General features: G+C 54.1%; 2 protein-coding genes and 1 long non-coding RNA gene across 6 annotated transcripts in view; 1 reads left to right on the top strand and 2 right to left on the bottom strand.

Annotated features, from left to right (window-relative positions):
* The window catches only part of CEP250 (centrosomal protein 250), a 41906-nt gene extending 28913 nt beyond the window's left edge, over positions 1-12993 (top strand). For all 4 annotated transcript variants that reach the window (XM_058679345.1, XM_058679344.1, XM_058679346.1 and 1 more), the window contains 10 exons: positions 312-654; positions 1163-1284; positions 2086-2206; positions 3141-3262; positions 3727-6321; positions 8432-8545; positions 8729-8890; positions 9294-9395; positions 10225-10287; positions 12419-12993. In XM_058679345.1, the coding sequence (XP_058535328.1) occupies positions 312-654; positions 1163-1284; positions 2086-2206; positions 3141-3262; positions 3727-6321; positions 8432-8545; positions 8729-8890; positions 9294-9395; positions 10225-10287; positions 12419-12688 (4014 nt within the window). In that variant the 3' untranslated portion in view covers positions 12689-12993. The remainder of the gene's footprint in view (positions 1-311; positions 655-1162; positions 1285-2085; positions 2207-3140; positions 3263-3726; positions 6322-8431; positions 8546-8728; positions 8891-9293; positions 9396-10224; positions 10288-12418) is intronic.
* Positions 12994-15845: 2852 nt separating this feature from the next.
* LOC105941862 (CMP-N-acetylneuraminate-beta-galactosamide-alpha-2,3-sialyltransferase 1-like) lies at positions 15846-18803 on the bottom strand. Its single transcript, XM_058679507.1, has 6 exons — positions 18768-18803; positions 17969-18150; positions 17696-17893; positions 17466-17514; positions 17258-17377; positions 15846-16130 (listed from the first exon to the last, which is right to left on the bottom strand). Exons 3-6 carry the CDS (start codon positions 17890-17892, stop codon positions 15978-15980), a joined length of 519 nt encoding a protein of 172 aa, XP_058535490.1. The 5' UTR covers position 17893; positions 17969-18150; positions 18768-18803; the 3' UTR covers positions 15846-15977.
* A 1697-nt stretch (positions 18804-20500) lies between these two features.
* On the bottom strand, positions 20501-21093 carry LOC131482970 (uncharacterized). The gene is made up of 2 exons (XR_009247449.1): positions 20957-21093; positions 20501-20832 (listed from the first exon to the last, which is right to left on the bottom strand). It is a non-coding gene; the product is annotated as an uncharacterized LOC131482970 (long non-coding RNA).
* Between the last annotated feature and the right edge of the window lie 2328 nt (positions 21094-23421).

The following is a 23421-nucleotide window of genomic DNA, read 5'->3' as shown; positions in this document are numbered from 1 at the left end:
GCATTCAGGAAATGGTAGTATTCACCGTCATTGTGATCGCTTGTAGTAGGCCCAGGGTTTGGGGCAGAATTCTAACCATGGCAGGACATCACAGCCGAATCCCATTTGTTGACCTGGGCTTGTGACATCCAGATATCAAATCTAGAGGAGCACTCTTCTCAGAGCCCTCTTACCTGCCAGGGAGTTGAGCCTGCAAAAATCCTCCCCATCCAGCTCAGAGTTGGCACAGGGATTGAGTGTGGTCAGGCCTGGGAGCAGCAGGACAGGGTACCCACTCTATGCTCAGGCTAAGTGTGCTTCCTCCCCGGCAGGTGGAACTACTGAGGCAGGAGGTGAAGGAGAAGGAGGCCGACTTTCTGGCCCAGGAAGCACAGCTGCTGGAGGAGCTGGAGGCCTCTCGGGTCACAGAGAAGCAACTGCGAGCTTCCCTTTGGGCCCAGGAAACCAAGGCAGCCCAGCTGCAGCTGCAGCTGCGCAGCACGGAGAGTCGGCTAGAGGCCCTGGCCGCCGAGCAGCAGCCTGGGAGCCGTGCGCAGGCCCAGCTGGCCAGCCTCTACTCGGTCCTGCAGCAGGCGCTGGGGTCTGTCTGTGAGAGCAGGCCTGAGATAGGGGCCGGGGGAGACTCTGCTCCCTCCCTCTGGGCCCCCGAATCAGGTGAGGCAGCCACTCAAGATCTGAGTCCTTTGGGCCGAGGTCAGGCCTAGCTCACAAGGGAGAGGGTAAGGGAGACTGCAGTTCGTTAGATAATATTGCATGAGGGGTAAGGCCACAGAGCCTAGAATTCATTATAATCTGAGTTTGAACCTCGTGTTTTGGCCCTTTGCTTAGCTTCTCTCTGAGTTTGATTTTCCTCAAGTATAAAATGAGAGTTTTATTTATCGATTTAAGGAAGCTATTAAAAGCACCTAGCTCACAATTTTCCTAAGGAGTTAATGAAATCCTGATGTGTGTAAATAGCTCACACAGTCCCTGGCACTTACTAGCTGCATGATGAACAATTGCCACCCATTACACGGTGCCCGCTCTAGTGCCCGACACATCCATCGATACGCAGAAAACACATGACGGATGAACAGCTGAGAAGGGAGGAGACTGTGGGGAGTGAAGGATGGCTCTTTGTGTTCATAGCACGGCAATCAAGTAGGTTTTCTCATTTCTTCAGACCAGAATGGCACTTGGAGCCTCTTTAGGAGAGGGCCTCTCCTGACCGCCCTCTCAGCCGAGGCGGTAGCCTCTGCCCTCCACAAGCTGCACCAGGACCTGTGGAAGACTCAGCAGGCTCGGGTAGGCTCCACACCCTTCTTCCTTGAGCTCTCCTCCCACCCCTGAAAAGCGTGAGACAAAGATGCAGGCAATTGTTTGGCCTGTTTTATTCCTGAGGTTAAGTTGGGGTGACTGCCACTCCCGTCAGAACCACCCAAGCAATGTCAAATAGAGTATTTGGGTATTTGGGTTTCCTTGCCCCTGCTTGTGTCCCTGCCCCTTAGGGTTGTGGCAAGAACTGGGTGAGTGACGATCATGAAGGAGTACTCCCCACTACAAACCCCCATAAATGTGTGGTATTTTCTCAAACCATTTTTCTCTCAGCTATCAGCAACCTCCAAGAACAACCCAACAAATTTGTGACCATTGAGATTTTTCTTTAAAGATTTATTTATTTTCATTGGAAAGGCAGATTTACAGAGAAGGAGAGTCAGATCTTCCATCCGCTGGTTCAGTCTCCAAATGACTGCAATGGCTGGAGCTGACCAATCTGAAGCCAGGAGGCGGGAGCTTTCTCTGGGTCTCCCGCGCAGGCGCAGGGTCCCAAGGCTTTGGGCTGTCCTCGACTGCTTTCCCAGGCCACAAGCAGGGAGCTGGAAGGGAAATCAGGGCTGCCAGGACTAGAACCAGCACTCATATGGGATCTCAGCACATGCAAGGCGAGGCTTGCATGCAAGGCGAGCACATGCGAGCCACTAGGCTACCACGCCGGGCCTGAGCACCTTATTTTCAAATAAATAGGTTGAGGTGAGTGCTTGAGCCAGGCTGGGAGGTTTGTGGAAGATGAGGAGCATGAGGCTGTGCCTGTCTGTCCTCTCCCAGGATGATCTGAAGGATCAGGTCCGGAATCTGGAACAGTGTCTCACCGAGGCTGAGGCTGCAAAGAGCCAGCTCCAGGCACAACTGCAGGGCCTACAGCATCAGCTCTCCCAGAACCAGGAAGGTAAGACCCTGCAAGCGGGCAGGGAGGCATGGAGGGAGGGCAGCCTGGAATGGGCAGTGACAGACCTGACAGCCACTCTCCAGCTTACCTGCAATGAGGAGGTACCATCTGTTGGGGTGGGAGCCTCTGGATCTGTTTCTGTGCTTCCTGCGTCCTTTGCTCAGAAAGATTGGGAGGAAGAGATCTGGTGAACTGAGAGCAAGGCCTGAGATGAGTGTCTGTTTTTTGTTTCTGAGGGAGACCCAGGACTGGGACTAGGAGAACATGATACAATCCTGCGTCTCTGCCATTTATCCACACTGCTTACTTATTTTTATCTTCTCTTACATGTCCGTGAAAGGCAGAAGACTGGGAGAATGTGAGCAGAGGGGATCCAGGGAGAACATTCCACACTCCAGCCAAGGGCTGGGAGGGGTCCTAACCTCTCAGAACGGAAAGGAGAGGCGAAAATCTTGAGGCTGAAGGTTTTGTTGCAGAAGGGAAGGAAACAGCCCGGGGAGTGGCTCCTGCCCTTTGGGTGTCTTTGTCAAGGCTCTCCAGAGCTGAGTTTCAGTGAATGTGACAGAAATGGAGTCGGGGTCAGGTACCCTGCAGAGCCACCAGGTCCCTAAGAACCTTTGTGAAATCATAGAATTGGGGGCTGGCATGGACTTCCAGTGTCAGCTAGTTCAATCCCACGTGGAGTCCAGGGGTGAACTCTGATCAGGATGAGTAAGCGTCAGGATCCGGCAGCAGGGCTGGGGCTGGCAGCAGCAGGGACCCCAGACAGAAAGGAGCAGCTGGCAGGCAGGGAATGTCTCTAGGAGCCTGGGTATAATTCTCTCCTCTGGGCTCTGTCCCTTTTGCTTCTCTTCACCATCCTCCATCTGCCTCTGCATCCCCCTTTTCCCCACCCCCAACCACGAGTCTGATGTCACTACCTTTCTTCCTAAAGAAAAATCCAAGTGGGAAAGAAAACAGAGTGCCTTGAAATCTGAGCTGAAGGAACTGGAGGAGACTGTGGCTTCCCTGCAGGGCCGCCTACGGCAAGCAGATCTACAGGAAATGGAAGCCCAGGTAAGGTGGTGCTGATTTTAGGGTGAGGGTCACCTCAAGAGTAGTCACTCAGGGCCCAGGCCCCACTTTGGCTTATGATCATGGGCCCGACTTCCTGTAGCAAGTCACTTGATTCTTCCAGCCTTTCCCCATGTCCCAGAACACCACTGTTAATGTCACAGTGATTCCTTCTCCAGTTACTCTCCTGAATGAAGAGTAAGATTTTGGTCCCTTGCCTTAAAGGCCCAGAATCTGGGGCTGCCTCTTATTTGTGCCACACTGTCCTTTCTGGGCATAGAACCCTTGGGAGGTGGTAGGGAGGCTCTTTTATAGTGTTGGCTTAAGTGGAATACATCACTCCCCACCCCATCCCCCCAGTCCCTGCCCTTGCTGGTGCCCCACAGAATGAGAAAAGTAAGAACCAGCCCTGGAGTGACAGTGCTAGGGAAGTGGAGATTAAGATGGCTTTGCTGCTTGTTTTCCAGAGTGAGCGAGAGTTACTGCAGACAGCCAAGGAGAACCTGGCGACCCAGGTGGAACATCTGCAGTCCTCGGTCGCAGAAGCCAGGGCTCGGGCAAGCGCGGCCAGCGTCCTGGAAGAAGACCTGAGGATGGCCCGCTCGGCACTGAAACTAAAACATGAGGAGGTGGAGAGTGAGCGGGAGAGAGCCCAGGCCCTGCAAGAGCAGGGCGAACTGAAGGCGGCCCAAGGGAAGGCTTTGCAGGAGAACTTGGCCCTGCTGACCCAGACTCTGTCTGAAAAAGAAAGAGAGATAGAGACTTTGCAGGGAGAGATCCTGCAACTAGAGAAGCAACGGGAAATGCAGAAGGCTGCCTTAGAGCTGCTGTCCCTGGACCTGAAGAAGAGGAACCAGGAGGTGGACCTGCAACAGGAGCAGATTCAGGAGCTGGAGAAGTGCCGCTCCGTATTAGAGCACCTGCCTATGGCCGTGCAGGAGCAAGAGCAGAAGCTAACTGTGCAGAGGGAGCAGATCAGGGAACTCGAGAAGGACCAGGAGACCCAGAAGGACCTCTTGGAGCACCAGCTCCTGGAACTGGAGAAGAAGGCCCAGGTGATCGAGTCTCAGAGGGGACAGATCCAGGACCTGGAAAAGCAGCTGGTGACTCTCGAATGCCTGGCCCTGGAACTCGAGGAAAGCCAGCACAAAGTGGAGTGCCAGCAGAAGGTGATTGGGGAGCTGGAGGGCCAGCGGGAGATGCAACGGGTGGCTCTGACCCACCTCACCTTGGACCTGGAAGAAAAAAGCCAGGAGTTGCAGATGCAAAGCAGCCAGATCCAGGAGCTGGAGAGCCACAACACCCTCCTGGCAAGAGAGCTGCAGGAGAGGGACCAGGAGGTGAGGTCCCTGCACGGGCAGATCCACGAGCTGGAGAGGCAGCAGCAGGAGCTGGCTCAGGACCTCGCAAGGCGGGACCAGGAGCTGGCGCTGCAGAAGGAGAGGATTCAGGTGCTGGAAGATCAGAGGACGCTACAGACCAAGATCCTGGAGGAGGATCTGGAGCAAATCAAGCAGTCCTTGAGGGAGCGAGGCCGGGAGTTGGCCTCACATAGACAGCCGACACAGGAGCAGGCTGAGGAGGGGAAGGGCCCAGGGAAAGCACAGAGGGGGAGCCTGGAGCACATGAAGCTCATCCTGCGGGAGAAGGAGAAGGAAGTTGAGAGCCAGCAGGAGCAGATCCACGGGCTGCAGGAGCACAGGGGCCAGCTGGAGCAGCAGCTGCAGGGCCTGCACAGGAAAGTGGCCGAGAGCGGCCTGCTGCTGACCCAGCGGGAGCAGGAGATAGTGGTCCTGCAGCGGCACCTACAGGAATCCAGGGAGCAAGGGGAGCTGAAGCAGCAGTTGTTCCAGGGTCAGCTTGAAGAGGCCCAGAGAGCCCTAGCCCAGAGGAACCAGGAACTCGAGGCCCTGCAGCGCCAGCAACGGCAGGCTCAATGCCTGGAGGAGAGTGTGAAGGAAAGGGCCAGTGCCCTTGAGGGGGCTCTGGAGCAGGCCCAGGAGGCCCTGAAGGAGTGCCAGGGAGAACTGGAGGACCACAAGGAGCAGGTGCGAAGGCTGCAGGAGGAGCTGGCAGCAGAGGGACGCCAGGTCCAGGCCCTGGAGGAGGTGCTGGGAGACCTGAGGGCAGAGTCTCGTGAGCAGGAGAAGGCCCTGCTGGCCCTCCAGCAGCAGTGTGCAGAGCACACCCAGGAACATGACGCAGAGGCCAAGGACCTACAGGACAGGTGGCAAAAGGCAGAGGCAATGCTTAAGGAACGGGACCAGGAGCTCGAAGCTCTACGGGCAGAAAACCAATTCTCCCAGCGTCAGGAGGAGGCTGCCTGGGGCCAGGCCACGGCACTGCAGGAGGCCCTCAGCAAGGCCCAGGCTGTTCTGCAGGAGAAAGAGCAGCACCTCCTGGAGCAGACACAACTGAGTCACAGTCTAGAGGCTAGCACCGCCGCTTTGCAGGCCACCCTGACCACCTGCCAGACACATGCCCGGCAGCTGGAGGAGGCCCTGAGGACACGAGAAGAGGAGATCCAGGACCAGGGTCTCCGACACCAAGAGCGCGTGCAGCAGCTACAGCAGGCACTTGCCCGGAAGGACAAAGAACTGAGACAGCAGAAGGAACAGGGCCAGCTGCTGGAGACATTTCTGGCCAAGAGGGACCAAGATAAGCAGAGTTCGGGGCAGGAAGGTGAAGAGTTGGCGGGTCTTCATGAGAACCTAAGGGAGTTACAGTTGGCTCTGGCCCAGAAGGAAGAAGAACTCCTGGAGCTGAGGGAGGCCCAGCAACGGAAGGATCTAGAGGATTTGCCCCACAACCACAAAGCTTCCTCCATGGAGGAGCTGTCCCCAAGAACGGATTTGTCAAGTGCCAAGCTGCAGCGTGACCTGGAGCGACTGCAGGTGGCCTTGAGGCAGACTGAGGCCAGGGAGATTGAGTGGAGGGAGAAAGCCCAGGACTTGGCACTGTCCCTTGCCCAGAGCAAGGCCAGTGTCAGCAGTTTGCAAGAGGTGGCCATGTACCTACAGGCCTCAGTCTTGGAGCGGGAATCAGAGCAGCAGACGTTACTGGTGAGTCACTCCATGGGCAGCAAGGGCCATGGAAGAGAGCCCCATCTGACTGAGCTCAGGGGCTCCCTGCCACCCTGGACCTTCTCATCCCTCAAGGATATGAGAAAGCTGAGATCATGCACATGCCCGTGTGGGTTTCAGGATACTGTGCTAGCCCCAGAGGGGTACACAGGGCACCACACAATTATGGCCCCTCGCCTCTTGGAGCTCTAGTAGAAAAGGAGCTGCGGTGCAATATGGCTGATGTCTAACCCAAGGTCGGTTAGGTCTGGGTGCAGGCATTTGGCCTAGCTGTTGATACATGACTGGGTTTGATTTCTGTGTACCCCCAAAACAGTGTACCCCCCCAGAATGGAGCATAAAACCCACACACAGTCAGCAAAAGTAGGTTGACTGCAGAACAGAGAGGCACTGTCTTTTTTGCTAACAGAAACCCAGCCCATTTTCCCCTGAGGAAATTAACTCCATCTCCTGATCCCTTGCCTAAGCTGCAGAGAACACTCCCCACCCTACTCCCATCTGGGGCAGCACCCCCAGGAACCTGCTTTCTGGAAGCTCTCCCAGCTCTGCTTCTGTTGAAGGCAGCAGGTAGAGGTGTGAACTCGGTACAGTTCTGTAGTTGGTTCGCTGTGGGAACCAGGAAGTGCCTCCCCTCCACTGACCCTTGGATGTTTTTAGAATAAAATAGGGAATGATTGTGTGGAACAGGCTAATGGTTGTACAGTGCGCAGATGCTGCAGCAGAAAGGGCCATGCCTGAGCAGGGGACCCTTCCTGGCAAGGCTCTTGGATCTCCTGAGAACACATTCAAACACCTAACTGCCATCAGGGCCGCTTCACCCTCTCCTTACTCAAGGAGGTTGTTTAGATGCAGCGCATTGTTGTTGTGGGACCTTTTCTCTAAGAAAAAAAAAAAAATGTATACATTTTAGTTGGGAAGGCAGATTTATAGAGAGAAGGAGAGACAGAGAGATCTTCCATTCTTTGGTTCAAGCCCCAAATGGGCACAATGGTTGGAGCTAAGCCGATCCAGAGTCAGGAGCTTATTCTGGGTCTCCCATGCAGGTATAGGGTTCCGAAACTTTAGTCCATCCTCCACTGCTTTTCCAGGCCACAAGTAGAGAGCTTGATGGGAAGTGGGGTAGCTGGGACACGGCGCCCATATGGGATGCCGGCACTTGCAGGGGAAGGATTAGCCAGTTGAGCCATTGTTCCAGCCCCCAGTGGGACCTTTTGTTTTAAGCCCTTTCCCTGCCAGGCACTGTTATTCTCACTTTCTTCCAAAACTACCCTGAGAAGAACTGTCACCATTCTCATTTTGTACTTGAGAGGTAACAGCCGAGAGGAAAGTAACTTATCCAAGTCGGCTGGCTACCCCATGCAAAGCGGGAAGAGGGGTCAGTGCAATTGGCTTCCTGGCCTAGGCTTTTATCACAGGGTCTTCCTCTCTCCCCAACGACCCCACTCCCCACCCCAGGGTGTCGTTTTATAAATCAGGAAGTTAGGGGTCCGGCATTGTAGCCTAGTGGCTAAAGTCCTTGCCTTATACGTGCTGGAATCCCATATGGGTGCTGGTTTATGTCCCGGCGGCCCCATTTCCCATCCAGCTCCCTGCTTGTGGCCTGGGAGGGCAGTCAAGGATGGCCCAAAGCTTTGAGACCCTGCACCCATGTGGGAGACCCGGAGGAGGAATGTCCTGGCTCCTGGTTTTGGATCGGCTCGGTTCTGGTTGTTGCAGACAGTGGAGTGAATCAGCGGATGGAAGATCTTCCTCTGTGTATATCTGACTTTCCAATAAAAATAAATAAATCATTAAAAAAATCAGGAAGTTGGGATTTGGAGTCCCTGCTCATTGCACAGGATGATCACTGGGCTCTAAGGGGGTGGGGGAGTTCTGCTCCTAGCTCTGCAACCTAGGGTCAACCCCTGTGTTCCTTTGTTCTATTCATCTATAAAAATGAAGGTTCTAGACTAGAATCACTCCAAGACTGCAGGAAAAATAAGCCTGTCACCTGCTGGGAAGAGAAGACCGTTTTCCAAGGCTCAAGGGTGGGGTGGTCTGGGTCTGTGGTTGGCATGGTGTGGATCTGCCCTATACCTCAATGTCCCAGGAGGAACTGGAACTTACCAGACAGGCCCTGGAGAAGGAGCGGCAGCCCAGCCCAGGCTTGACCATCACAGCAGAGCGGGGACCCAGGGGAGAGCAGGGCGGACAGCCTGGAGAGGTGAGCTGGGGACTGGGGTGGTGCCGATGGCCCAGGAGGAGACTACTAGCCAGGGGCTCCCCCAACCCTCCACCCCTGAGAACTGGGTCCCTCCACCCCAGACCTGCCAGACCTGGGTCCCTGAACCCCACATCTGCTCCCCTCCCTAAGGGGTTGCCCAGTCGAGCAGGTTCTTCCCCACAGGTCTCAAGAGCAGAGCCGGAGCTGGAGCACAGTCCTGGAGGGGAGAAGAAGGAGCGGTGGAAAGAAAGGCTTGAACACCTACAGCAGGCTGTGGCTCGGCTGGAGATCGACCGGGGCAGGCTGCAGCGCCACAACCTGCAGCTGCGCAGCACGTTGGAGCAGGTGAGTAGCTCGCGCTGTCCTGAGCCCCTCCTCCGCAGCCCTGCAGTCACCTTACTTCTCCTGCAGCACCCAGAGTAGGCATCCCTAAGGCTGAGTCCCTCACACTGCTGCTTCCTGAAGGCCCCTTTCTCCTGGAGCACAGCCGTTGCCTGTGGCACTGTCTGCCCTCCACAGCGATAGAATGGACTCATTGTGACAGAGCCAAACAGCCCACAAGGCCACACACTTCCTGCATGAGAAACTAGCTGACTTTGCACAGAGGCCCAAGGGCCTGGCACTCCCTCCTCTATGCAGGAGCACTTGGTGCTGTCCTGGCAGGCTCTGTCTTTAGCCCAGGAGTCCCCATGATGGCTGTCCTTTTATCCTCAGCCCTCGCCCTAATTCCTCTTCCATATCCTGGCAGGTGGAGCGTGAGCGGAGGAAGCTAAAGAGGGATTCCATGCGTCTATCCCGGGCAGGGGCCCAGGAGATCAGCGAAAGCACCGTTTCATCACCCACACAACAGGTCTGTTTGCCTCAACCGCAACTTTAAGAGATCCCAACCCCAGCCACCCTCTGCATTGCATATTCCAGGGTGCCCCTCCAGAGTGCCCCTCCTGGCTGGGCTCTGCCCCATGTGACAACTCTCAGTGCGTCCGCAGCATCAGTGGCCGGGTGCGGTCAAGGCCAGTGGCCCTGCACCCTAAAGGGACCCTGCATCTGTCACTCCCAGATTCCCACCTGTAGGAGCTGGCCTCACAGGGCAGACTCCCCAGCCTTTGGTTGCTGCGGTGCTCACTAGCCAGACCTGCCCAGGATCTCAATCTCTTTGTTATGCTCTGTTTACATGGTTAGGGTCCAGGGCATTTCCCCTTTCAGAGTCCCTTTGTGATGCAAAGGGTTTAGGGAGGACCCCTGCTGGCCAGCCCCTTTTTAGCTGCTCTGCACGTATCTCTCTATAACAAGCCCTAGCCCTGCAGCCCAGAGGTAGTTCCCTGCCTTTGAGGACAGCTGCCCAGGGCAGACCCTCTGTATCCTGGGCTCATGGCCCCAAGTGGGCACCAAGTGGACCCACAGTATCCTTCTGTTCAATAGAAAAGTGCCCCAAAGAAACAGATGTGTCCGGGCCTTTGGATGTTCAGTGCTAGGTCTCTATGGGTGTCGCCTGTTAGGTTGGTGTGGACCCTCCAGGGCCTCTCGGCCTCTCCTTGCCTCAAGGCCATGGTGCCCCGTGGGGTTCAGCTGAAGTTCAGGCCTGTCTGATCTTTGCCAGTACCAGCAGGACCATAAGGAGGTGGCTGAAGGAAACCCGAATGTGGAAGGGTCTGTTCTGACATGGTGCTGTTCTTCCCTAGGATGGAAAAGGAGAACAGAAGGGTTCCTCCCAGGCCAAGCACCTGATGGAACTACAGAAAGAGGTACATTCTGGAAGGATCTGTTGGAAACCTTCCCTCACACTCGGGCAGTGATGCCTTAGGGTCTGCTGAGTCCCTGGACCTCTGTGCCTCAAACAGGGAGAGGGAGATAGCACCAACCTTGCAAACACCAGTCCCCATGTGGGGCAGGAAAAGCCCCGCTCCCTGTCTTGTTTGTCCAGCGTAGGAATGGAGAGGACAGAGCCATGTAAGACCTCCAGATACTCACTGAGGAGGGGAAGGACCGAGAAGAGACCACGAATGCTCAGAGGACGGGCCAGCACAGGCGGCACCATCTTGGCCTCTGCTGCCCTTGGCTGCATCCTGGTGGGCAAGATGGCGACCATCACATAAGGCAGAGGAGCCTGGCACCAGGGCGGGGTTTGCCTCACAGCCGCGACCAATTTGCCCCTCTCCAGGAGACTGTGTCAAGTGCTTTCTGACCTTGTAGGCCTCACCTGAAGTTTCACTCTCCTTTTCAAGGCCCAGTAGTGATAAGCATGGAATTGATTTTTTAAAAAGATGTATTTATTTTTATTGTAAAGTCAGATGTACAGAGAGGAGGAGAAATAGAGAGGAAGATCTTCCATGAGGTGATTCACTCTCTAAGCGAGTGCAACGGCCGGTGCTGTGCTGATCTGAAGCCGGGAACCAGGAACTTCTGGGTTTCCCACACTGGTGCAGGGTCCCAAAACTTTGGGCCGTCCTTGACTGCTTTCCCAGGCCACAAGCAGGGAGCTGGATGGAAAGCTGGGCTGCTAGGATTAGAACCGGTGCCCATATAGGCTCTCAGCATGTTCAAGGCAAGGACTTTAGCTGCTAGGCCACCATACCAGACCCCTGGAACTGATTTTTAAAGCTTTATTTTGCTAAGTTGGAAGAGTTCCATAATGAGATAGAGTTCTCCCATGTACTGGTTCACTCATCAAATGGCCAGGGCTGGGCCAGGCAAAACCCAGGAGCCAGGAGCTTCTTCTGGGTCTCTCACATGAGTGTGGATGCATTAGCTGCTTTCTCAGCCATATTATTAGCAGGAACTGGATTGGAAGTGTAGCAGCCAGCATTCAAAGTTGCACCCATACAGGATGCCAGGATTACAGGTGGTGGATTAAGCAGCCCCTCCACAACACTGACCTGCAAGACCGAGACTAGTACTTTGAGTTCATTAAACTCATACAAGGCCTTGTCTAAGGTGAGACCAGAGAGGTCTATTGGGTGTATTTAAGAATATAAGGAGGCATTTACTCTTTAAAAAAAAAAACTTCAGAGAAAAAACATTTTAAAGATTTATCTGTTTGAAAGGCATTGACAGAAATCTTCTTCTGTTGGCTCACTCATTCCAGCTGCATAGCCAAAGCCAGGAGGCTGTAACTCCATTTGGATCTCCCATGTGGGTGGCAGGGTCCAAGCACTGGGACCATCATCCCTAAACTTCACATGTGCATTAGCAGATCCTGGCACTGCGATATGGGATGCCACACACTGCAAGCAGTGGCTTAACCCTCTGCCTGAAACACTTGTTCCTGATGCAGAGTACCTCCTTAAGTTCTGTACCCTCAGCATCTTGTGCCACCCCCTAATCCTGGATGCCAGTAGCTAGGGTTCCCGTTAGCTTCACCTGTCATCTCCGCAGCCCCATGGGAGGGTTGGTTAATGATTCTAAACCTTGCTGCCACATTAGAATTTCCTGGGAAGCTTTGGGGAAAAACTACTGATACTGAGGCCTCGCCCCCAGTCTAGTCAACTCAGAATGTATTTTAAAACCTTCCAAAGGGGAGGTGACCATTTGGTGCAGCTAAGAGGCTGTTTAGGTTGCTCGTATCTCCCACCAGAGTACCCAAGTTCAAGTGCAGGATGTGCTTCTGCTTCCACCCTCCTGGTGACAGCAGTGGGCGATAGCTCAAGTGCATGAAACTCACAGATGGAGTTCCAGGCTCTGAGTCCTGAATGTTGCAGGTGTTTGGGGAGTAAGCTAGCAGATGGGATTCCTTTCTGCGTATCTCTCTCTCCCTCCTTTTCTCAAATGAAAGAATTGGAGTGCTGTACCAACTAGTGCTACAGGAGTAGCTGCAGAGCAAAAGTGGGGCAGCTTTGGGGTCCTCCACTCTACCCCTCTTGGTTTTCCTGCCCCCAGGTGGCCCTGCTGCGAGCCCAGCTGACCTTGGAGCGGAAGCAGAGGCAGGACTACATTGCACGCTCTGTGCAGACCAGCCGTGAACTTGCAGACCTGCACCACAGCCTCTCCCATTCACTCCTTGCAGTGGCCCAAGCCCCTGAGGCCACTGTCCTAGAGGCGGAGACTCGCAAGTTGGACCAATCCCTAACTCAAAGTCTGATGTCCCCAGGGCCAGTCCTACTCCATCATAACTCCAGCCCCATGACCCCTGAATGCACCCCCAGGTAGCAGCCACAGCCAGGATGGGATACAGGCCAGCGCGGGAACTCAGACAAGACAGACAACTGCAGGGGAGTCCTGGTCCCTCTGCATGGCTACAGATCTATCCGTCTCTGTTTACCCACCTGGACACCCCAGATCAGCTGCCCCAGGAGGAGAAAACCTGCAAGAGTGAGCAGTGCCCAGGCCACAGAGCCTCCCAGAGGGCCTGGCCCCATCGGGGGCATCTGCTGCCTCTCATCTAGGATATATTTCCCAGCACTTCACCTCCCCTCGCCTTCCTTGTCCACAATAAACCTGGGATCGTTGCATTAGTTCGCTGCTGCCATGTCCACTTGTATAACTGGGCCACAGCAGCACGTCATCAGGATCGGAAAGAAGACTTGGCCAAAGGTTTCTGTGGGGTGACCGAGAACTACACTGCCCCTGGTGCACTGATTGGGAAGGTTGCCAAAGACACACGGACGAGACAGCCCTCATGCTCAGAGCCTCTGCAGGCCAGCCAGTAAGACCTGACCCACTCACGTCAGACACACCCGTGGGTGCTGAAATGCAGGGGCTGCGGAAGGGAGGCGTGAACTGTCCCTGAAGAACAAGGAGGAGTTGGGGCCCATTGCTGAGACCACCTAGGGAGGGACACCAGAGTCCACCCGTGGCAGAGAGCTGGGGTGGAGCTTTAGAGTGGGCCCCTGGTTCTATCTGTGGACAGGGAGATACCACCAAGTGTTACAAGGCCAGTGGCCTCACAAATACTGTTTACCTCTACCTTCCTGGTGGAATCTATGGAGTTAAGCTCTTACTTCATTCCCCATCTGCTCTGCATAAATAAATGTCCCTGAAGTGTCCCCTTGCTGGGCGTGGCAACGGGAACTGGTCCCCTGTCATCCTAGTGAATGACAGGCCAGTTGGGGATTGTGGCAAAACTTGTTGCTTGAGGCGTGGCTCTCAGAGTGGTGGTCTGGCCAACTCAGCTCATACATTCAGATCTATTATCAATAAATTCCTCAAAACCAACAGCTGATTTCATTCATGGAAGTTGGGGCTGGAGTTCAGCTTAGTAGTTGGGGGGCTGGTTAGAATACCTGGGTCCCTGCATTTGGGTGCCCAGGTTGATGCCTGGCTGTGGCTCCTGAGGGGATTCCTGCCATCTACAATTGGAACTTGGACTGTGCTCCTGGTTCCTATATCCCGGCTCCTGGCTCCCAGTCCCTGTATCCAGGCTCCTGGCTCCTGGCTCCAGCCTGGCCCAGTCCCAGCTCAGAAGCTGGCAGGGGGCCCTGTGGTTCCCTTAAGAGTTCCTTCTTGGTATCATAATCTGCAGCACATGAGCCACACCAGAGAGCCAGGGAGCCAGGGAGCGACCTGCCAGTGTGTGAAGGACATTTCGGAGGCTGCAGACAGGGCCCAGTCCTAGACTATCTGCTCTTCTCACCTGTCCCAGCCTTGCTGAGTCCCCGGCCTCCACTGTGGCCCTCACCCTGAGGCCTCCCTACAGGTGTTCAGGAGTGAGCACAGGCTTCCCTCACACTGCAGCTGGGGAGCCAATTTACTGCCCCAGCTTTCTCAAGTCCATTTGCCTTGGCCAGTAATGGGGCCATCTCTAGGGGAACCTGAAGGGAGGGTTAGGGTTAAGGAAGGAGAGTGTGGATCACTAGGGCAGAACCCAACCTCACCTGAGGGAATGAGGCCAGCACCAAGGGGCCTGCTGAGGTGGAAGACCCGCCAATGGGAAGTGCCTGTGGCTGTACACCCCTTCCTCATGGGTTCGTCCCTGGAGGCTATGTTAATCACCAGAACCTGCTGTGACAGAGCTTGAAAGCAGCAAGGATCAGAGTCTGGGCTGTCTTCCTGTTCCCAGAGAGCACCACACCTGAGTGCAGGTCGTGCTGCTATGTTCGCAGCGAGTCTGTGCTAGGTGCCTGGGCAATGATGGTCACACCACAGCCCACGTGGACCTGCCACTTCGGTACAGGTGGAGAACCGTGGGCAAGAGTGCTCAATGGAGAGGAGATGCTGCTGTGAGATTAGAGCAGCCACAGGCCCTGGTCAGCACTTAGCCAAGGGAAGCCAAGGGGCTGTCTGCTACAGGCCAGAACTCCCACCTGTCATCCCACTACATTGCAGCACTGCAGGCCACTCTTCAATGATACCAGCAGCCTGCTGTCCTCACAGTCTGTTGCCCCAATGAGCTTACACGCATACTGGTGGTTGCAATTGCTGGGTCAGTTGTCTCCAGCCATGTCCTCTGTGCAAACCAATGGGTGTTGCAGCCCAGCCCAGTCCTGCCCAACTACACACTTGGCCACGTAAACCAATGGGAGCTGCAGCCTAGTCGGGAAAACCCACAATAACCCCCACCAGGCCCACCCCTGCCCTGGTTCCCATGCTTGCCAATATGTACAGTAGACTGGTCCTCTGTCCCACATCCCATTCACCTCTCATACATGTCAATGGACATTGAAGCCTGTTTCAGCCCAACCAGCCTCACTATCCAGCCCATACACGTGTCGGCAGGTGTCACTTTCTGTGTAGCCATGCCTGTCCCAATCCTGGTTCTTATACTCACCAGAGTGGCAACCCAAAAGGGAGGTGCCCACTGTTTCCCTAATGGGCTCACTCCCACTCCCAGATCTTGCACTCTCCAGGTGGTTCTGTGGTAGAACTTGACAGAATTTGTCCCCGTGCCAGCATCTGCCAGCTGATGCTGCAGCAAAGCCCAACCAACCCACACTCACTGGCTTATGCATGCACCAGTAGGAACAGTTAACCCAGCCTGGCTTCTCCCTCATCCAACTCACATGAGGCTAACAGGTGTTGTTGCCCTACCTAGCCTGGTCTGCTCCCAATCCCAGCCCTCATGCTCATCGGTGGTCCAGCAGGGAAGCCCCATACACTGCCCCTACTGTGTTCATTCTCTACCCTCTGGGTTTCACGTGTGCTTATTGAGTGCTGCAGCCCAGACTGGTATGGCCCGTCTTGCCTCTGCATCTGCCAGTGGGTGCTATATCCTGGCCCAGGTGATTGGCTTTCAACTTTAAAGTTTACTCCCCACCCCCAATTTGCATCTGATCCTACTCTTTGATAAGATGTGGTGTGAGAGCCCTGTGGCCGGGCGCTGGCAGTCAGGGCCCTGTTACAGAAGGCAGCTCTGTAATGCCATTCGGAATCCAGGGAGAGGAATAAGCCAGAGTTTTATTCAGTGGGCAGAGCCATTTCCCTCTAGGGTGTGCCTGGTGCCCAGTTCCTCTTGGACATTTTGGCAAGCCCAGGGCCACCTGGGGCCTCCTGAGGCACCAGCTTAGCTGTAGTTTCTGATCTTTTTGTTACATTGCAGCTGACGGATTACCTGGGATTCTGCCGGGAAATATGCACTCTTCTCAAACCAGTAGCTGTTGTCCCAGTAATGGGACCACCTTTGGAGATGATCTTCTCCAAAGCCAAATAAGGATACCTGGCAGACAGGAAGGATGGGAGATAGAGATGCTGTCTTGATCTGCCCTAGGACGCTGTCTCTCCCCATGCCTGCCGTACCTGCTATGCTTTAAAAATATACTCGATGGGGCCCGGCGGCGTGGCCTAGCGGCTAAAGTCCTCGCCTTGAAGGCCCCGGGATCCCATATGAGCGCCGGTTCTAAGCCCGGCGGCTCCGCTTCCCATCCAGCTCCCTGCTTGTGGCCTGGGAAGGCAGTCGAGGACGGCCCAAGGCTTTGGGACCCTGCGCCCGCATGGGAGACCTGGAACAGGTTCCTGGTCCCGGCATCGGATTGGCGCGTACCGGCCCGTTGCGGCTCACTTGGGGAGTGAAACATCGGATGGAGGATCTTCCTCTCTGTCTCTCCTCCTCTCTGTATATCCGGCTTTCCAATAATAATAAAAATCTTTAAAAAAAAAAAATACTCGATGGGCCCGGCGGCGTGGCCTAGCGGCTAAGGTCTCGCCTTGAACGCCCCGGGATCTCATATGGGCGCCGGTTCTAATCCCGGCAGCTCCACTTCCCATCCAACTCCCTGCTTGTGGCCTGGGAAAGCAGTCGAGGACGGCCCAAGGCTTTGGGACTCTGCACCCGCGTGGGAGACCCGGAAGAGGTTCCTGGTTCCTGGCTTCGGATCGGCGCGCACCGGCCTGTTGCGGCTCACTTGGGGAGTGAATCATCGGACGGAAGATCTTCCTCTCTGGCTCTCCTCCTCTCTGTATATCTGACTGTAATAAAATAAATAAGTCTTTAAAAAAATATATACTCGATATCTAGCCTGTAGGCTTCTTGGGGCTGGGAGAAGGGGGCCCCCCTTCTCCAGGAGAAAGGGCCTCTGAAGAGGGGTCGCAGATGGATGGCAGAACCCAGGGCTTTCTGTGCCTCAGTTGGAGAGTAAAAAGGAGTCCTTAGAGAGGATGGGGAGGTGAGGGTGGGGGTTGGTGGTCCAGGCAGAGCCAGCAGCTTGGGAAAAAGCATTAGGCCACCCAGTGTGGGAACCTCAGGGAGAGGCGAACTCAGATCCCGTTGAAGTGAGGGCTGAATTTGATTGAAAGGAGGATAAGAGCACAGGAAGGGAGGGATGTGGATTAGGAATGATCCTCTACCTGGTCACAGGTGTGCAAAGCGTATAGCAGAGCCACGAACCCCAAGGACGGGTGGATCCCCTGCTGGGCCAGCCATCGCTCCTGGATGTACTTGAGAAAGGAGAGGCTGATCACCAGCACCTGCAAAGGTAGGCAGAGGCAAACTGGAGCTCACCTAGTGTCACCCACATGACCTCCCCGTCTCCCTGCTGCTGCCTGGGTCTCTTACCTGGTCTTTCTTCTCTGTGGTTCCACTAGGAAAATGTACTATCTGAAATCTTAAAAAAAAAAAAAAAAAAACTGTGTGTGGGGAGCGGGTTTTGGATTTCAGAGGCATTTCACTCAACAGCCACCAAGGTTTAAGTAAATCTTGGGGTTACCCTAATATTCAGCAAAAATAGCTCTTTGGCATCCCCATTGTCCTCCCCTGCTCCCATCACTGTCCCCTGAGGGTCATACCCAGGGTTTTGTGGCTTCCTGACTGAGTGCTGTAGGTGCAGGGTCTTGATGAACCACTTCAGACCAGAGGAATTCAGCGGAAGCAGCAGCAGCTGGGTGCCAGGCTCCTGGGCCCTGGCAGTCTCGGGGTACATAATGCGTATGCTTGTCCGGTTTCCCACATCCATCTCAAAGCCTTGGACAGGCGCCTGATTCATCCTGGACAACAGGGAAGAGTGGTTATTCGGAAAGAGGAGGAATCAGCCTGGTCTTGTTTCCTCTCCTGCACCCCACCTGAGGATCAGATCGTGTTGGTTAATTCGAAAACCATGGCCGGAGCCCTTTAAGGACCTTGAGCTTCCCACAACAGCACAGGTCAGGCAGCTGGACCCTGCACGGCCTAGTTCGTGGTGAGAGGATGCGTGATTCCACTGCTTATTGTCCACCTTCTGCTCTGGCTTAACTCTCTGAAGTCCCTAGAAGGAATTCAGGAATGAGTATAGGGGGTCAGTCCAGGCTTCAGCTGCCTGCATGGGTGGTTCAGAGCCTTATTCCATGAGAGATGGCCAAGGCTGGGGTCAGGGCACAGGCTGGATGGAGATCAAATATAAGCACTGACCAACCAAAGTATCAGAGCATCATAGGATATGGAGTCTTCTGATCTCTGCAGGGGCTCAATGGCCCTTTCATAGTGACTGTCAAACCAGGGTGACTCGCCGGGTCTCCAGAGGCAGGCAGAACACAGTTGGACACCAGGCAAGCAGCCACACTCTCGGGAAGACTCCCTGGAACAATGGCAGTCTCTGCCCACATTTTGATGTCTGGGGCTGAGCTGCCGGTCCAGGAGGGAGAAAGTCAGCCATGACAAAGTCACACAAGCAGCCACCAGGCCCACAGAGTATCTTCGAATCTTCATCTCTGACCCTGACAGTGGTGCCCTGGTAGATAGCAGATCAGCTCTGTACCAGTACTGGAAATGAGGGTCTGGGGTCACCCACACCCAACACAACCACCCTTCTACTGAAGGCCTCCGTCTGCCATCCCTCAAAACCGCATCTTCCCCCAACACCTCATTTCTGGCCTCTCCACCCACCACACAGGGGAGCTGCCTGGGTGACAGACTAAGGAAAGGGAGTCTTGTGTGCTTTACTCCAGGAGAACAATGCCCAGTGGGGCCTTTTGTCCCAGCTCAGTTGTATCAGGGCCCTCGTCACAAAGGCCACATTGTGACCTCCTCCATCTCAAGCTTGTAGGCAACTCCCCGTCCTCTACTTTGGCATCCAGCAAGCAAAGCTTGCAAGTCTGTCAGGGGGACAAGGAGGGCAAGGGAGGACAGACATGTCCCAGTCAGGGAGGTAAGCAGACAGCAGGGAGAACCCAGGCGGAGAGGCATATGGAGTGTCCTGGGCCAGGGAAATGTCTCCTACTGAGGCAAGTGAAGAGCTTGTACATTCAAACCCAGAAGCTTCCTGGAGGTTCACTTCCTTTTTGACGAATGGTACAAACTGAGTATGTGTACATTTTTTTTTTAATTTAAATCACATAATTCTGATTTAGTTTTGACATTTAACAGGCATTTAATTTTTTTTCTTTCTTAAGATTTATTCATTTTTATCATATTGGAAAGTCAGATTTACAGAGAGAGGGAGAGACAGAAAGATCTTCCATCCACTGGTTCACTCCCCAAGTGGCCACAACAGCCAGAGCTGAGCTGATCAGGAGCCAGGAGCCAGGAGATTCTTCCAGGTCTCCCACGCGGTTACAGGGTCCCAAGGCTTTGGGCCATCTAACGCTGCTTACCCAGGCCACAAACAGGGAGCTGGAGGGAAACTGGAACAACCGGGATCTGAACCAGCACCCATATGGGATCCTGGTACATGCAAGGCGAGAACTTTAGCCACTAGGCTACCATGCTGGGCCCAGCATTTTTCAAATTTATTTAAAAGGTGGACAAAATTCTACCTAACTCCAGTGAGATTGGCCTACATCTAGAACTCTACTAATACAACTTGCTGGCATGGATGTGGGAAAAAAAGGTACCCTACTTCGCTGTTGTTGGGAATGTAGTCTAGTGTAACCACTATGGAAATCAGTATGGAGAGTGTTAAGAGAACTGAAAATGGGCCCGGCGGCGTTACCTAGCAGCTAAAGTCCTTGCCCTGAATGCACTGGGATCCCATATGGGTGCCAGTTCTAATACCAGCAGCCCCACTTCCCATCCAGCTCCCTGCTTGTGGCCTGGGAAAGTAGTCGAGAATGGCCCAAAGACTTGGGACCCTGCACCCATGTGGGAGACACAGAAGACACTCCTGGTTTCTGGCTTCAGATTGGCACAGCTTCTCTGGCTGTAGCTTGGGGAAAAAGAAGTGGGGCTACCCCTCAGGGCTTTGCCTACAGTAGCCCCAGCCACACTCTGCCCCTCCCCTCCACAAGGGAAAGTCAGAAGCCAGTAGGGGTCAGCATGATGTCTCCCTGCAGCACCTGTAATGATCTCTTCTCCCCTATCCTGAGAATGCACAGGTCATGTATCTGAAGTCCATGCCCACTCTGAACCTTCAGCAGCTGCGGGAACCCTGGGAAGACACACACACATGCAGCCTTGAAGTCTTCCCTGCAGATAACAGCAGGGAGTTGGGCCCAGTTCTTTGCCCCTGACTGGAGGAAGCAGCCTTAGGGGAGCTGTAATCTGGGGTCAAGGTAGGAGCCAAGGGTTGAGCTGTAATCTGGGAGGTGCACTGAGCCAGGGCATGGGGCAGACATGTGTGCTGAAAATGAGCAATAGACAAGATCCAAGGAGGCTAGTGGGCAGGAGCAGAGCCCCAAGGGTCACAGGTCATATGTTCTTTTGTCCTCCTCAGGTACCCTACGGTCTTCCATTAGCAAGTATCAAACCAGCTCCATTGCCCAGCTGTGCGGTGACCGGAGGAGCAGTTGAAGGTCCCAGAAGGGCAGCCACACTTCCCAAATCTGAAGCAAGAACAGCAGCAACTCCATGGTGCCAGGTCTGTCCATTCCTTCTGGAGGGTTGATTCCAGTGGCAGTTCCAGGTACGGGGCCATCAGCCACAAGATAAGCACCCAAAAGACCCACAGGACCAAGATCTGCCAGCGCTTCATGGCCAGCCCAGGCGACAGCAGGCAGCAGAACGGCCTCTCCTCCTAGAAGGATGAGGAACTGAGGCCACAGCACATACGAGCAGCCCCCTGCCCCTGTCCTGTCGGCACCCAAGGCTCCCCAGCCTTGCATGCCTTGCCGGCTTCCAACCCCTCATCCCCTACCCACCTCTCCCAGGAGGGCCCAGAGTGGGCCTGTGAGAGAAGGTACCAGGACAAGATAACAGGTATATCCTCCGAGCAGGAGGAAGGGCTGGCTGTCCTGCGGAACCTGGTGTCATCCCACTTATATCCTGGATGGCATCACAAAGCACATTGTGATCCGCTGCCGCTCCCCTGCAGCCTGTCTGGAAGAGCCCTCCAACTCCCATCCTCCACTGCGCAGAGATCCACAGTGATGGGGACCAACCTTGCCCCCCCCGACTCCCTTATATCTTTAGTCCAGGACTCCTGTTCATGAAATGAATATTTCTGGAATAAGTGAGCAGGGACTGAGAGAGGACTACAAATGACCCACCTGTGATGGCTCCTCTCTGGATCCCACATCGGACAGCTTCTTGGCTTTCTGCTTAGATCTCTCAGAGACAGCTGACATGGACAAGCCTGCGGGTGGGCTCCCATTTTTGCCCACAGCTTCCTAATCCTTTCCTGAGGCCTAGCTCGGCGGTGCCACCTTGCCCCCAATAACTGATGCCATAATCTACATGTTGTTCCTCATTCTTCCTTCTCCTCTGACACCTACTTCCTGTTTAAATCCTTTTGTTCCTCACACGGGTGTCTACTGTTGCAGGTGAGTTACTCAAGCCGGGCACATTACACCAACCCGGACACATTCTTTTTCTTCAGTCTGTCCTTTCCCCTAGGGTGTGGGATCCAGCAGTTGAGAACTCAAGGAATCATCTACTACACGAAGGAGACATCCCCCACCCGCCTCACCACCTCCAATTTGACAGGAATCAGGGGAAGTACCACATGACTGCAGCGACAGTCTGAGCTATCTTGATGCAAAAATGCACCGTGAAACTATTCACTTTCCCCCTGACGGCAGGACAAAGTCCCTTCCTTGCAGACCTTCCCAAGTGGACACGGCATCTTAGCCCATGTAACTTTCTATTGGGTCATTGGGTCATTTCTATTTGGGGTTTCCCGATCCATCAGCGTTGGTATGGAGATGAATTAAGATGTACTGACACAAAAAGAAAATGCAAGCCAGTGGATGACACACAGGTGCGTTCGTCATCTTCCCCATCCCAGCCCCAGAACCACAAGGTCAGTTCACAAGGTGACGGCTCTCTGCTTTTAACACCTGGGGGTGCTTGACACTCGTGGCACAAACTGAAAACTATGAAGCTGCCACCTGCAACACTGAGATCTCCCATCGGAGCACTGGTTGGAGTCCACTTCCTTTTTTTTTTTTAAGATTTATTTATATTTATTGGAAAGGCAGATATACAGAGAGGAGGCGAGACAGAGAGGACGATCTTTCATCTGATGGTTCACTTCCCAAACGGTCGAAACGGCAGGAGCTGAGTCAATCCGAAGCCAGGAGCCAGGCGCTTCCTCCAGGTCTCCCATGTGGGTATAGGGTCCCAAAGTTTTGGGGCCGTCCTCGACTGCTTTCTCAGGCTACAGGCAGGGAGCTGGATGGGAAGCAGGGCCACTGGGATTAGAACTGGTGCCCATATGGGATCCTGGTGCATTCAAGGCGAGGACTGTAACCACTAGGCTATCGCGCAGGGCCCTGGAGTCTACTTCGAATCGGCTTCCTGCTAAGGTGCCAGGGAAGGTAGCAGAGATGCTCAAAGTGCTTGGGTCCCCACCACCCACATGGGAGACATGGATGAAGCTCCTGGCTCCTGGTTTCCATCCAGCCAGGTGCTGGCTGGCTGTCGTGGGGTGCTGACTAGGAGAGTGAACATTTTCTCTGCATCCCTGTCCTCTCTGCTTTTTCCCATAGAACGTAATTCAGCATACATTTTTAAAGTCATGCCTGCTTTTCTTCTTGGCCAATGCGGCTTAGAGATGCAGGTGACCGGGGTGCTGTCTCCATCACTGTGCCCAAAACCTGTCTCCAAAGGATTAATTCAGAACTGGAATCATACAAAAATAAAAAAATAAATCTTTACAGAAATGAAATCATACGATGCATGCGATCCTGCATCTTCATTTCCACCCTTACAAATACATTTGAAATAAACCTACAGGAATTAATCTAATGTATCCTGAAAAGCTGTGTTGGAAAGCACAGAATGAGTGCTCTCTGATTTATTCAACGGTCTCCCTGTCACAGGCATTCTGTTTGGCGTCAGTATTTTTCCACACAGCCTGATAATCTGGCATGCTTTAAAAACAAACAAATCTGGGCCCCACGTGGTAGCCAGCAGCTAAATTCTTCACCTTGCATGTGCCCGGGGATCCCATATGGGCACCGGTTCTTTTTTTTTTTTTTTTTTTTTTTTTTTTAAAGATTTATTTTATTTTCATTACAAAGTCAGATACACTGAGAGGAGGAGAGACAGAGAGGAAGTGGAGCTGCCGGGATCAGAACCAGCGGCCATATGGGATCAAGGCAAGGACCTTAGCCACTAGGCCACGCTGCCGAGCCCGGGCACCGGTTCTTATCCCAGTGTCCCT

The sequence above is a fragment of the Ochotona princeps genome, chromosome 22 (assembly GCF_030435755.1).
Source record: "Ochotona princeps isolate mOchPri1 chromosome 22, mOchPri1.hap1, whole genome shotgun sequence".
NCBI lineage: Eukaryota > Metazoa > Chordata > Mammalia > Lagomorpha > Ochotonidae > Ochotona > Ochotona princeps.
This window is presented reverse-complemented; position numbering and strand designations above follow the sequence as displayed.